General features: G+C 50.3%; 1 protein-coding gene across 7 annotated transcripts in view; it reads left to right on the forward strand.

Annotated features, from left to right (window-relative positions):
* LOC142358832 (CBP80/20-dependent translation initiation factor-like) overlaps nucleotides 1–14,481 on the forward strand; it is a 156,402-nt gene that overhangs the window by 86,085 nt on the left and 55,836 nt on the right. For all 7 annotated transcript variants that reach the window (XM_075410981.1, XM_075410980.1, XM_075410983.1 and 4 more), the window contains one exon: nucleotides 263–339. In XM_075410981.1, the coding sequence (XP_075267096.1) occupies nucleotides 263–339 (77 nt within the window). The remainder of the gene's footprint in view (nucleotides 1–262; nucleotides 340–14,481) is intronic.

Genomic DNA, 14,481 nt, shown 5'->3' on the forward strand with positions numbered 1-14,481 from the left:
GCCGTGTGGTTTCTCCTGGACAGAAATTGCGGATAACTTCATTCCCTCCTCGTTGCAATGGCCCTGAGAGGGTAGAAGTCGTCTGTGGGTTTCCAGACCTGCTTCAGTAGGTTCCGAGATGTCCTAAGGATGTTTGGATGGGGAACTGTTGCTTTTATCGCGCTCACACGTTGAGCGTACAGCTCTGTCTCGCTCTGACCCCTTCCGTATCGATGCCTCTTGTATCTCGGAGCTGATCGTTGCTTTTCCCTTTGTTTTACAGGGTTACCATCCGTTGCCTCACGAGGCTGAAATCGCACACACCAAAAAACTGTTCAGAAGGAGGAGAAACGACCGGAGGTAGGTGAAACCTCTTTAATGTGTTTTTTTTAATCTTCTCTTCTTCACTGCACATCTTCCCCCCCCCCCCCCCCCCCGTCTCATGGACTGTCTTTGGACAATATTGCTGTTTGGCAGCTGCCAGCATTGGGTTAATGCACAAACCCTTATTTGAGCGCTAACGTCCTGAAAATGCAGATTCTGTCCACCCACCTGGTTTGTCTTTGAAATGGAGGGTATGTCCTATATTGCTCCAGGAGCATCTTAAGGACCTCCTCTTCCCCTGCTACTTATTCCAGCATTGGCAGATCCCCTCACTTGCCTTAGTAGAGGCAGCTGGCAAGGTATTATCTGTAAAAGCTTCGAGTCCTTGTGACTTGCTTCCTCTCTTTCTCTTGAAAAGCCCAATTTTGCTGACTTGCAGGGTCGCCTGCGAAGTGGGTACGGTTGAGAGGGGTTTGCAGCAAGCAGCGGATGCCTGTCTGCGCGGAGGAGGGGCTGGACGAAATAGGCAGCGGAGTTCCTGTGCCACTGGTGATTTCAATCCATTGAGTTAATTTAATTGGGTCAGTTGGGTATTTAGTTGTGTAAAGTGCGTATTTAATTATATGAGGGCATCTAGAATCCTTGATAGGAATCGTGACTATGGTTAAATGTGGAAAAATAGCGAGGAAGAAGGGATTTAGTTGTACATGCAGCTTTGTTTCTGCCGGCACGTTCTGCTGTGGCTGAAACAACACAACCAGGGCAATAAAGCTTTGCTAGAACCAGGAGTTTGCAAGGTGAACGTTACTGAACAGGAGAAAAAGTGGCCAATTTTTTCTCCTAGAGTGATCTGAAGTCTGTGTCTGAGCAGTGATGCCTCATGGAGGGGGTTTGGGAAGTGCTACAGACACCTGTAATGGTAGTTGGAGTGTGTCCTCAAAGCTCCCCATCGCTTCTCGCCTAGTGAACAGCCATGATGTAGTTAACTCCGTGCTTGGTTTGGTTCTCCTAAATTTTACCAAGCAACCAAAAAACAGCTGAAAAGAGTTTGCTCAGGCATCCTAGAAACACTCTTCTGCGGGCAGGGCAGTTCCTCACCAGCAAACTCTGTTTGCAGGCTTCTTTGGGGCTCCTTCCTTTTTTCCTGTACACAGTTTAAAAGGCAATTTAGTCTTGTGATGTAGGGGAGAGAAAAAAAAACCAACAACTCTTGCTTCAGCCTGGTTGCAGCTCTGTGATCACCAGAACGTGGTTAAAACCAAGCTGAAGTCTGCTTGTGTTGGAAGAGCGAGCTGGCTGGGCAGCCTCGCAGCGATGGGCTGGACTCCTGGAGAAATCACAGCGGAGGCTGGAGCATCCGTCTCATCCCAGGAGGAGAGACAGAAGCCTTAAAAACCCAGTTGGTAGGGCATCATGCAGGAGGAGGCTTGGGGCCGTTTCAGCCCTGAGCAGTCACGAATAAAATCAAATGGAAAGAGCGGAGGGTGTGCAGTCTTGCCCAAGTCCTCCATGGGCATCCATCATGGTGTCAAAGCTTAGACAGAAAAACATTTTAATTGCAAATAGCTAGGAAGCCCAGGTTGAGGGAGCTGGAGCGAAACAACAGTCTCTTAAATAATCATTTAAGCAGGAAAGGCATGGTCCCATCTCCTAGACGTCAGCTGGGGACCTCAGCAGCCCCTCTTGTCCCCATGCCACATGGTTTGATGCTGGGGGGTTTGAAGCTAGATGGCAGAAGCACTCGGGGTCTCCTTGCCTCTGGGGTGTGTTTAAGACTAGGAGGGGAGTGTTAGTCATTCTAGTGCTGCTTGAGATCACCCCGGAGAGCACTCACTCCATAAAATCCGTTTCCAGCAGTAAGCAGGTCTCAGAATTGTTATTTTATGAGAAAAACATGGTAGAAACAAGGGGGGGAAAGGGTAGAAATAGGAATAAAAAAGATAGAAATAGGGGGAAAAAGGAAATAGGAAAGAATCCCCCTGCTGAATGAAAGCGGTTTGCAGCTTAAATGCCAGACTGGAGCACAAACCAGTTACAAACCTGTTCACACTTAATTGCCGTCTTATTATCTTAGTGCCCCAGGCATCATTCTGGGGGAGAAAAGCTTCCTTTTGGAGCTGGTGGAGCCGCGCAGGTGATATAAACATCCCTCAGGATGAGATTTTACAGCCCACAAAACAGTTGAGAGTTACGGGCTTTTTATTTTAAACCTCATCTGGATATGAAGAGACTCCAAACTGCAAGACCGTGGATGGGGCGTTGGAGGCAGTGAGTCTTGGGAGAGGCTGAGCGGGGCCATTTGGTGGTGCGTGGGTTGGAAGCGGGCTTAGGAAGCAGCTCGGGATGCTCAAACCCAAGGGAAGAAGAGCTGGTTTCTTAGAAAGCAGTTGGTAGCAGCCAAGGATGGGAGTAGGGTTGACATGCATTGGATTTGCAAGAAGAAAAGAGGTTGTCCTCCTCTGTTGGTTAGAAACAGGTGTGGCTGCAAAGCCCTGGCCTAGTTGGGTCTGGTTTTCATCGGGCATCTTCTCACCTTCCCCTGAAGGTGGTGAGGACTTGGCACTAAGCAGTGCCGCAAACCTCACGGGCAATGCCCATCCATGATCCAATGGCTCTCCCTGCCCGAGACCTGCCTCTCCCAAGAAGGATGACACATCCCAGGTGACCACGGTGGGCATCCTCCTGCCTTGCGCAGTAGTCACCGCTCACAAGTGGGCATCCAGCTTGGGTTGGGGAGTCAACCCCCCCGGCTGACCTCTGCACATTGTGCAGGTCCTACCAGCCTTGTCTGGTTGTAGCTGACCTTCAGGTTGGCTGGTACTTTATGTAGCACACCTCTTCTAAAAGAGCTGATAAAGCGCATTGGTACCCAGAAATCTGCTTATTTTTTTCTAGCTGGTCATACAAATGATACTGGTTCCTCCTCAGAATGCATGAGGGCTCCTCTCCTGTCCCTGGTGGTGACATTCAGAAGGGGCCACGTCTCGGGCTAGCGAAGCACCTTTTGTTTCTCATTCGAAATGACGCTGACGTCTGGCCATGCTATAAATAGTGCCCGTCCCCACTTCCTTCCCATCACCTTTCCTCGGGATAAGCTGTCACTGCATTGCGGAGGAGGATGGCTCACCTACCCTGAGGTCTCGGCCATGCACCTTTCGCTCCTGGGGGCAGAAGCAACCCTATGGGCGTGCAACCACAGCTCTCTCCTTGCAAATATGATACGGTTTTGTGTTTCACGAGTCATTTTTCCATGGGATGCATGCTTTGTTTTTTGTATAAGAGAGAAACGAAGAGCAGATTATGAAAACAGGCTTTGACTTTCCCAGTTAAGAACCACCGTGGTCCTGTTTGACGCATTTTTGGTAACAGCGATCAACATCAGAGCCACATCTGGTAGAGGATTGGTTGCATAGGGTGCTGGAAAAGCCTACAGGAGGTGGCAAGGTCCTGGCCACAGAACTTATAATCAGGGCAGGAGACCAGGGAGAGGTATCACCTTCCCTACCTTGCCCGGCAGAAATCCCATGCCCCATGTTCTCTCCGTTGGTTTGGACACTCAAGGTGTAACTGCCACCTTCTGATGATGAGGGTGATGGAGGGCATCACAGCTTGATGGGCTTATTAAAGGAGAGCCGCAGAGGCAAGATTTTTCATAGATGTTCATGTCAGCAAGTGTTGAATACCAATCAGGGTTTTATTGCCGAAACACTGATCTGCTGTTTGCTGCTACACAAGACCCACCCTAGCTAGGTGTCACCAAAGGCAACTTGGTTTGACCTCCCATAGGTAACTGCCTCTAGTGAAGAAGGGATTTTCCCTGTGTGGTGGCAGGACCTCTCCTGACTTCACAGAATCACAGAATCACAGAATGTTTGGGGTTGGAAGGGACCTCTGTGGGTCATCTAGTCCAACCCTCCTGCCGAAGCAGGGTCACCTACAGCAGGCTGCACAGGACCGCACCCAGGCAGTCCACTTTATCTCATGCAAGTAGTCAAGAGAAAAGAAATACTCTGGGACCCATTTCTCCAGTCCTTTCCTTTTGCTCTTCCCAACTCGCTGCCTCTCTGCTTGTGGAGCACAAGCTGTGCTGGGACATGGTCTCCTTGGGCAGGTGAGCTCTGAGTTTGGCACACTGTTTTTCAAAATGTTCCTGAAAATACCATTTCTGAAGTATCTGTCAAAGCATTGCCAGTCAGCTGGGTGCTACACAGGGTTTCTCCAGGTCCCATGGCACCCTGGGATGATGTGTTTTGGGATGGAGGGGCTGGCCAGCCGGCCTGGAGATGCATGCACAGAGGCTTGCACCAGCCTTGTAGGAGTGATAAGATGTGTTGCCCAGTTTAGAGAGGATTTACAAGGAACGTATGGAGTAGCTATGGGTTAAGACAGGTGAGTTTGTACCTGCTTCTTGGTCTGCTGGTTAAGAGAGTACTGAAATTCTTCTGTGTCACCGAAGGAAAGGGACAGTTTTGGTGAGGAGCAGGAAAAGGTTGCTGGGGAAGTCTTAAAAAGTTTGTGCCGTTGTAATCGCGTTGGTTCGATCACATCTTGTTGGATTCACGAGTCACATCAGGCCAAAATTACCTTACCAAAAGGAGATCCTTAAGTGTGCGTAGGTGCTGGCTGGTATCTCATGGGGCTTCTTGTGGTCAGTCAATGGGAAAGGACAGGAGAGGATTAAGCACGGCCCTGTGGCTCAGAGGGGATGGAGTAAAAGCCTGAATTAATCGCTTTCCAAAAGGCATCTGAATTCCTCTTTTCAATGGAAAAAGTGTGGATCCTTTGTGCTTCCTCTGTGCGCAGCTGGTGTTTCTCCGGGCTTTGGGATGACCAGAGCAACACGGGGCTGCTCTGCCCATCCCAGCCAGGGCTCCTGGGGACCAGCGCTGGCTGTGGGTGAAGGACTGTCACCCTTAGCTGTGGCTGAGCTTCGTGCCATCTCCTCTTTCTCCTGTTGGATGGGGGCTTAAGGGGGGACATTTCTGCAGCTGGGATATCCATCCTTCACAAAGCCTTCGTGTGGAGATAAGGAGGTGGAGCAGAAGCCTGCCTAGGTCCTCCTGGCTCATCCCCAGAGAGAAGGGGTGGGAGCGGAGAGGCTCGTGTGCTTTCCCTGTCTCCCCTCAGCGTGCCCCAAATACCTGTGGCTTTTGACAACAGGATTACAGAAATGTCCCCAGGTTTTCTCTCGCATTGTCCCAATTTGCGTCCCACCGTTCGCTTGGCTTTACACTTAAATGATCAGGAAAAAACAGTCCGGATTTGGGGCTTTTTTTGGTGTTGTTTTGTGGTTTTAATTAACTTCAGAGCTGGGGGATGCAGAAATATCCTCCCTCCCCGGAGAGCCCCGGGTGGCTGTCGGGGACGGTTTCCTCTTCCTGAAGCAGGAGGGTTGTGTAAGCACCACTGACCCCTCCTGCTCTCACCCACGCCAAGAACTGGGTTAACTGGGGTGAGCGCGCAGGGGTGGGCACCGCTGGCCTGCCTCGGAGCCCGGCTTATCCCAACGGGCCATCGCGTTGCTGAGGGACCTCCCGGGGCTCATCCCCGCCGGTCGAGCTCTTGCACGGAGGCGAGCGTGGTCCTGCAAAGGACGGTCACGGTGGGCTCGGGGCCAGGCAGGGAATGTCCCAGATCCGCTGGTGGCTCCGCTGAGGAGCATAGGCAAGCTGTGATATATTTCTTTTCCCATTATATTTGATTTTACAGACCCTCAGGGACACTCAGCCACCTACGGTGATTAGTTCGACTGATTAAGCTGCTTTTCCTCTTGTGGCAAACTCCTTTTGTGAAGGGTTTTCAATAGCCACGCTGCTCGGGACATTGTTCCTGTACAATTTCCTTTCAAAACACCATAAAGGGCACTCTACCACTTTAGTCTGTCATAAAACATCAGAGGAATCAGCTTTGCCCAGCTTGCTCCTACAAGGGCAAGCTCTCCTCATTCAGGGAGGAGGTACGGAGTCGGGTGGGAGCTGCAGGACCGTGTGATGGTGGAGCTGTTAGCAGGGGGGATTTGAGATGAGATGAGAGCTAAAGCAAAAGGTTTCTGCTTTTTTTTTTTTTTTTTTTGGCTGTTTGTTAATATGAGGATCCAGGGTCACCCAGGGAAGTGAAGGACAAAATAAACTTGGAAATGCTCCTTCGCGCACGTCGGCTGGTTCAGCCTTGCCTGGCAGAGGCCGGGAGCGGGTGCGGATGCTCTTGAGGTACCCGGGGGTAAACGACACAGGGGCAGAAGGTCTGTTTCTGCTGAAGAAACACCCAGCTGTGAACAGCGAGCGGATAAATCTGGTCGTTTAATTAAGACTGGAAATAAGAGGAAGGCCTGCCTTGATTGCCACCCAGGGAGTAACAGATGTAGGGAACTGGAGGGGGTTTGCAGTGGCACGAGGTCCTTCCTCCCCGTGGTTGTAGTTACTCACATAGCCCCTCGTGAGGCTGTCAGATAGGTCCATCTGAAGACCCGGTGTTGCTGGGACCTGGTTAGTCCATCAGCTGCTCTTTGGGCATGGCGGAGATGGAGCAGGGCAGAGATGGTATCAGGAGGGGTCAAGCAGGAGCCCCTTCAACCCATGGAGCCATGCTGGCCAGACGCGCTGGCATCGCCCGGCCCTGCTGCCCTTCCTTCCAGGCATCGAGGGTAAGTCTCTGCCAGGGGTCACGGAGCTGGGACCCAGTTCCCAAGAGGAGATTGTTGAGAACAAAGCCTGCACCAGGCTTCTCGTTGAAGGAGTGGTCCTTGAATGATCAAAAAGCAGTCTCCTGACGACCCGCGGGCATCCGGCTGCGGGTGACTCAGCCTTGGGTGGAGCTGCTGGGCGGCACTGCAGCTTCTCATCAGGAGGGACCTCTTGGAGCTGAGATCTGGAGGTGAGTTGGCTCCATCAAGACCCCTCACTTCCTTTGCACCATGCTCTGGGCGCAGTGAAGTGGAGACAGCATGGCACGCGGCTGTAACAGTCCAATCCCTGTGTAGTAACCCCAGCCCCGGTACCTACAGGACACAGAGAGAATCACAGAATCACAGAATGGTTGGGGTTGGAAGGGACCTCTGTGGGTCACCCAGTCCAACCCCCCTGCCGAAGCAGGGTCACCCAGAGCAGGCTGCACAGGACCATATCCAGGCAGGGCTTGAATATCTCCAGAGAAGGAGACTCCAGAACCTCCTTGGGCAGCCTGGGCCAGGGCTGCATCACCCTCAGAGGGAAGAAGTTCTTCCTCATCTTCAGCTGGAACTTCCTCTGCTTCAGTTTGTGCCCGTTGCCCCTTGTCCTGTCGCTGGGCACCACTGAAAAGAGTCTGGCCCCGTCCTCCTGACACCCACCCTGCAGATATTGATTGGCATTTCTAAGGTCCCTTTGCAGCCTTCTCTTCTTCAGGCTGAACAAGCCCAGCTCCCTCAGCCTTTCCTCGTAGGAGAGATGCTCCAGTCCCCTCATCATCCTCGCAGCCCTGCGCTGGACTCTCTCCAGTAGCTCCTCATCTTTCTTGAACTGGGGAGCCCAGAACTGGACATCAACGAGCTCTGCAGAAGCCATCTGAAGTTCAGCCAAGTTTATAGCTAGCACCGTCCCCAGAGCTGCATGTGTAGGGTCTCCCCATTAACCAAGTGGTCCATGTGGTCCACCAGGAGCAGTAAGGTGGAGCAGTTGGTATTTCGCGTCCATTGGGGAATTAGTTTTGCCTGTCACCCGTATCTCAAGCTGTGGTGGGGTGAGTAGGAGTTTTCCACCCAGCCACCCTGGTTTCTGCCACTGTGATCCGTGCTAAGGCCTCACGCACCGAGGGTGTCGGTGGAGACGTGCCCAGCCGTGAATCACCCCTCGAGGCAGACGGTGTGGCTGCGATCCTGCCGGCAAAACGCACCACGGAAGGCAATGCCGTATTTACAGCTCCTTTCCCGATGCTAACAACAACTGAAAGGATTTTGCGTTTCATGCGATGCGGGGAGAACGTACATCTGTAAATATCAGAGCGCTCTGTGGGCTCAAGTCTAATGTAAAGAGAAAAATAACCATTTATGTGTTCAACAGGAGACAATCCACTGGAGCAGGACTTCGAGAGATGCATATCCATTACTGTTCTCCATATCCGCTCCATCCTCCTGATGTGCCTAGCCAAAGGCATGGTGCAGAAGGGTTAAAAGATACTCATCTAAGCAAATTTTTAATCCTTTGCTTTCATTGTTCCTTTTTTTTAATGCCAGGAGGCAGTGGCAGGAGAGAGCCGGGTGCATTTCCCAGCTGCAGGGTTGCCACCTCTCTATTGAGAGCGGCTTTGTCATTACAGAAAAAAACTACAACACAAGACTTCTAATTCCTTTTTTTTCCTTATGATCTTGGCGACTGAAGTGACCCCTGTCCTGCAGACTAAATTTAACCTGAATTGCCAAGCTGCCAGTAGACTTTACGGCATCAGGAGGCTTTTGCAGGTTGTTTTTCTCCATCTCTGCAGCTGACTAAAAGGCTTTATGTACCACCGGCAAAACATTTTACTGTTATGAAACCTCAACAGAAAAGTAATGGCCTACTGGATAAGCTCAGGGTCTTATGATGTTGCTTCACAGAGAGCAAAACAATTGCTCCAGCAAAAAACCTGGGAGAACTTCAGAGAATCACAGACTGGTAGGGGTTGGAAGGGACCTCTGTGGGTCACCCAGTCCAACCCCCTGCCGAAGCAGGGTCACCCAGAGCAGGCTGCACAGGACCGCGTCCAGGCGGGTCTGGAATATCTCCAGAGAAGGAGATTCCACAGCCTCCCTGGGCAGCCTGGGCCAGGGCTCCATCACCCTCAGAGGGAAGAAGTTCTTCCTCATCTTCAGCTGGAACTTCCTGTGCTTCAGTTTGTGCCCGTTGCCCCTTGTCCTGTCGCTGGGCACCACTGAAAAGAGTCTGGCCCCGTCCTCCTGACACCCACCCTGCAGATATTTGTAGGCATTTCTAAGGTCCCCTCTCAGCCTTCTCTTCTCCAGGCTGAACAAGCCCAGCTCCCTCAGCCTTTCCTCGTAGGAGAGATGCTCCAGTCCCCTCCTCATCCTCGTAGCCCTGCGCTGGACTCTCTCCAGTAGCTCCTCATCTTTCTTGAACTGGGGAGCCCAGAACTTCAGCGTGTGGAGGGACACCTGATTTCATCAAAACTCTGTATTTATTTGGTATCTGGTTCCTGTGTGGCAGCAGGGACTCGGTTGGAGGATAGTGAATTGTTGACACCAACAGCTCTTCACTTCTTTTCTTGCTGCTGCCTGTTCTTGTGAGCATTAGGCAACGAGGAGCAGGAGCTCATGGTGGCTGTACAACTAGGGAAGAGATTAGCAAAGCAATTGCTCTTGTGTCCAAGGTCCTGTGGAGGAACATGGGAGACCTCATTTCAGTTGTCATCTTTATCACAGACTGCTGGGCTTCACCCCCATGATCACAGGTGCTATTTCAGATGCCCTAGCATACCGTGAAATCCATGCAAACAGCTAGCAGACACCGGACCTTGTGAAACCTGCACCAAAATGGGGTCGGAGGCAGACAAGATGCCCTGAGGCATCTCCAGTGACACTGCCATCTGAATCCCACCGCATGGGTCCATAATTACGTTACCCATATATGAACTGGATGCCAAAGTTCCCGTTACACTCAGAGGGAATGCAGACAGTGGAGTTTGGGAGGATGGTCCATCTCAGCATGAAGCAGGCCGTTGGCCAGTTGACTCCTTCCCCAGTGTCCCCCACCTGTACTGGTTGAGCTGCCATGACCTTTAGATCACCTCCTCACATTTGGCCTCTGACATCGCAGACACCTAAAATTAGGCAATTTGAACCTACCCTGTGCATGATGCTGTGTAACCACCTCCACGTGCCTATGTTCTCCATATGTTAAATGCATCTTGCTGCTGTAAGACATTATTCTGTACGCTAAGCACGTATGCACAGGGCCTGAAGGTCTCCACCATGGCACTCTGGTAAAATCCCTGCACAAGACTGAACTTTGTGAGCAGCTCTACAGTAATCCAGTGCTGCATGGAGGGGAGGGAGGATTCCCCATCCCCTGGGACAAGGTGGAGATTCCCAAAGGTGGCAGGTGCTTGGAGAGCCCTGGAAAGCTTCTCCCTGAGATCTTCTGGCCCCCAGTTAAAAAAAATGAATCTGACCATCTTATGAGAACAGGTTTCCTTGCTTTATTTCACCTTCCCATGTTGACCAGAACCAAGCAAGTCTGAAAAACAAAGAGCTGTGGGAGTTGCTGGACCAAAACACCTCATGTCTGGAGGAAGCGCTGGGACGGGGGTTTGTTTCTGGGCTCTCTTCAGCAAGAACAAAGACTTGAGACTGGGCATCCTGTTCTCCCCCATCTCATGGAGGGGAAATCTCTTCTCAGCCAAGGAAAGCAAGGGTTTCCACCAGGACATTTTCACACTCACAGAGCGCGCTCCCTTAGCACTTCTGGAGAAGGTTGGGGGCAGCAGTCTCCGCTTCAGACTGTGCTTGCCAAAAGTATTTCTGGTGCCTGAAGAAAGTGTCCTCGTATCTGTACCTGGAAGGTGCACATGGCTGATGAGATCCCTCACCCACATTAAGCTCAACCCCTTGTTGAGGCTGCCTGGCTTCACTGCCCAGAGCAGGCCACCCCCTTACCCATCAGCTGGGTGGGTAGACCCTACCTGGGTCTACCAGCCAAGCTGGCTCAGCACTGCTGCTGAGCAGGAGATGACACAAGTCAGTGGTGTTTCAGCAGCCTGAGTGAAGTGCATAGTTGGCTTTTTTGCCCTTAGTTTTTCAAGAACAGGTGTTGACAGAGCAAACTGTTGTCATCACAGGTGGAAGGGTTTAGCCCTGAGCCCCTTCAAAGCATTGCCAACTCCTGCTACAACCTGTAACTCGTTTTCACTTCAATTAAAAGTTTGCACCTTCTGGAAGGCTTCTTGTAGAAGGGAGCTGGTGGGTGGGTACCCAGTTGATGAGTCTGCGAAGTCCTGAAGCAGGAGCTGGCTGAACTGAGGTGAGTATGAGGTGGTGGTGGCATCTCAGGATGTGCATGGTAGTGTTGCTTTTGGCACTTACATTTCAGACAAAACGGGAGCTGACCCAAACACCCTTGGGTTTGGGTGGGATTTTGGGAGTTGGTTGATGGGAGCTGTAGGGTCCTCAGCTCTGCCTAAGCTACATTGTGGATGTGTGTGTGCTCCCTTGGATTTGGTCCTGAATGTTAAGAGCAAAGAAATACATGTGCCTAGGTGTGTCATGAGTGCATGAAGTGATGGGAAGATCAGGAATGGACCCTAAAGCAGTGTGGCATGTAGTCCTGCATGTGAATTTCAAACCTATTTTCTAGCCTGTAAAGAACAATATTACTTTATTTTATGTGAAAATTAGCTGTTCTGTATTCATTATTATCTGATTCTGAGTTCTTGGGCATCATCCTCTTGTCCATTGTTTCAAATCTTATTAAAAAAAGTTTTTCTATCTTGTTTATCCTCCATCTTTCACTGTCTGCCTAAAGATATATACATATATAACTGAGATATATATATATATATGACCAAGATGTCCCAGCATTTTGTCTCATAAAATGTTTTCTCAGTGGAACTGTACCAAAAGAGAACTTCACGCTTGTTCCCGCAAGTATCGCACGGGCAAGTCAAGAGGTTGGGATGGCACCGGCACGCGCACTTTGGGCCAGGTAGTTTTTGTGCTGGAAAGATGGCTATTTATTTCACAAATAAAAATAGTCACAGGAGTGGCCCTCGCCCTGGATTTTAAGATTGCAAGTTATTTTGGGTGAAGGTGAGCGTGTTTTATGGCTGACACAACGTGTCGGTTTTAAGGCTGTGAAATTTTGGAAGAGCCTTAGAAATCCCTCCTCGGAGGTCAGCGGGACAAACCTCTCCTGCTGGGTGAGCGAATAGAAATTTATTCGTAATTACGGAGTACAGTAGCGATGCATTTGCTTTTTCACCGCTTTAATTGAGGTTTTTCAGAAAGGAAGAGAACTTAAAACAATGCAGAAATGCCTTTTGTTCTTCCAGGGTCGCTTACGGAGGGCTCTGCAGTGAGAGGAGAGGATGTTTATTAAAGAAAGCAACAATATCAAGACGTTCTTTTAGTGCCGAAGCGCTGTTCTGAGCTGGAACAAAATGAAATATTTGGGGTGGACAGGGTGGTTGCTGAAAACTAGCATCAAGCTAAATGGTTTGCAGTGCATTTACGGAACTCAACAAATGATGTTGAAACAGGAGAAAGGGAGAGGAAAGGGAAGGACTCGAAAAGGTTGAAACACCCTCTGCCTTCTCAGTAGGATTTCCAAGTTGAATAAATTAGGTTTAACAGGGGGCTGAACCTGTGGAGCAGCATCTGGATATCAGGTCTTCATCCTCCTCCTTATGCTCTTGTCTTCTCTGTGCCCTCCTGGGAGCTGATGGGGGTTACTGGAGCCACCAAGGAGGTTCTCTCTGGGGATGCAGAGGGAACATCCCAAACGCACCGGGGATGTCATGACCGTCCGTACTGAGCAGGGTGCAGAGGAGTCGAGCCAGCGTAATGGTGACTGTGAAAAGCTGCTGTTCTTGGGAAAGCTATTCTGAGCAAACTCAGGACCAAAAAGTGGGTTTTTGTAAGGACAAAAGTAAGTCTCTGGTGGTGTACTTGCCCACAGCGATGAGTAGCAATACTAGCATCTAGCTAAATCATAATGTTTAGAGTGTAACAATGCAAAAAAACTCTTCTAGGCAGCTGGAAGCACCTAAGCAGAAATGCCATAAAAATAATAGTCCCTGTCCTGCTGAAGATTTAGAAGCTTTGAACTGGTGATAAAGGACAGGCCATGTTTCCAGGAACAACCGCACTAAAAGTGCGTCTTGGAAAGGAATCACAGAATATCTCAAGATGGAAGGATCCCATAAGGATCGTGGAGTCCAACTCCTTGCTCTTCGCAGGGCTGCCTAAAACTAAACCATGTAACTAAGAAAGCTGTGCCGGCTGAAGGTGAGCATCCCAGAAAACAAGGTGAAGAACCCCTTGTTGGAGTGGTGGTCCTTCATGATGAAGTGTTCCTATGCGTGAAAGCATCCTAGAAAACAAGGTGAAGAACCCCTTGCTGGAGTGGTGGTCCTTCATGATGAAGTGTTCATATGTGTGAAAGCATCCCAGAAAACAAGGTGAAGAACCCCTTATTGGAGTGGTGGTCCTTCACGATGATGTTCCTCCAGGATGAAGTGTCCATACGCATGAAAGTCCCAAATAAACAGTCAACACTTGTCCCTCCTGTGGTTGCTGATGAGCAGGGTGTCAGCCAAGGGGTTGGTTACAGGCAATTTTGAGACAGATCATGGTTTCTTTAGGTTTGATTGTCTGCAGCATCGCTGGGAGTTATTACACTAAATTAATTCTCTGAACTGCAGGTCCCCAGAGGACAATATTGTCTTGGTGGTTTGTTCCTAAAAGGGCTCAGCTGGGTGATTGCGTTACTGCAGCTTAATGAATTATGGCACGTGAGCTGGCCGGTGGTAATTGCCTGCGCGTGCCGCTGGCTGTGTGTGTGCACGCAGAGTGCCTCATGCTGCAACCTCTCCACCCAGCTGGGAGACAACTTGCCCTGTCTTATGGTTGCCATGCTGTTCCGCATCAGCGGAGGGGCAGGAGTTCTGCATTTGCAAATAGATGTGCTAGTAGTGTGCTGGAGCTGATCATGAGGTGGGTAAGAGCAGGAGGAGAGCTGTGCTGGGTCATACTAGACCACCTGGCTTGGTGACCAGCAATGGACACCAGGAAGAGTGTGAGAAGAACAGGGTATGCATGTAACGCTGCTTCCCAGTAGTGCTCTCCTCTTCTTAATGGTTGGACTTGTTGATCTTAAGATTCCTTTCCAACCAAAATGATTCTATGATTGTCCAGGGATGTACACTTTGAGGATCTGCAGGACCACATTTGCTCACCTTTGTGTCCGGCAGCTCCTGATGGATTTTCCTTTCATGACACTGGCAATGTGCATTCTGAACCCTTGTAAGCTCTTGGTACTTGCATCTCCTATAGCATAGCTCTGCAGTTGAACTGTGCATTATGTGAAGCAATACCTCCTTCTTGTTTTGAACCATCCTTGTTTTCATGTCATGAGGATTAGTGCTCAGGTGGCTGTGCCTGCTCACTGAGCACTACCTTAGCTCTTTAGTTGTGTTCAGCAAAGTGGGACTCAG

Source organism: Opisthocomus hoazin, chromosome Z, assembly GCF_030867145.1.
Source record: "Opisthocomus hoazin isolate bOpiHoa1 chromosome Z, bOpiHoa1.hap1, whole genome shotgun sequence".
In the NCBI taxonomy this organism is placed as follows: Eukaryota; Metazoa; Chordata; class Aves; order Opisthocomiformes; family Opisthocomidae; genus Opisthocomus; species Opisthocomus hoazin.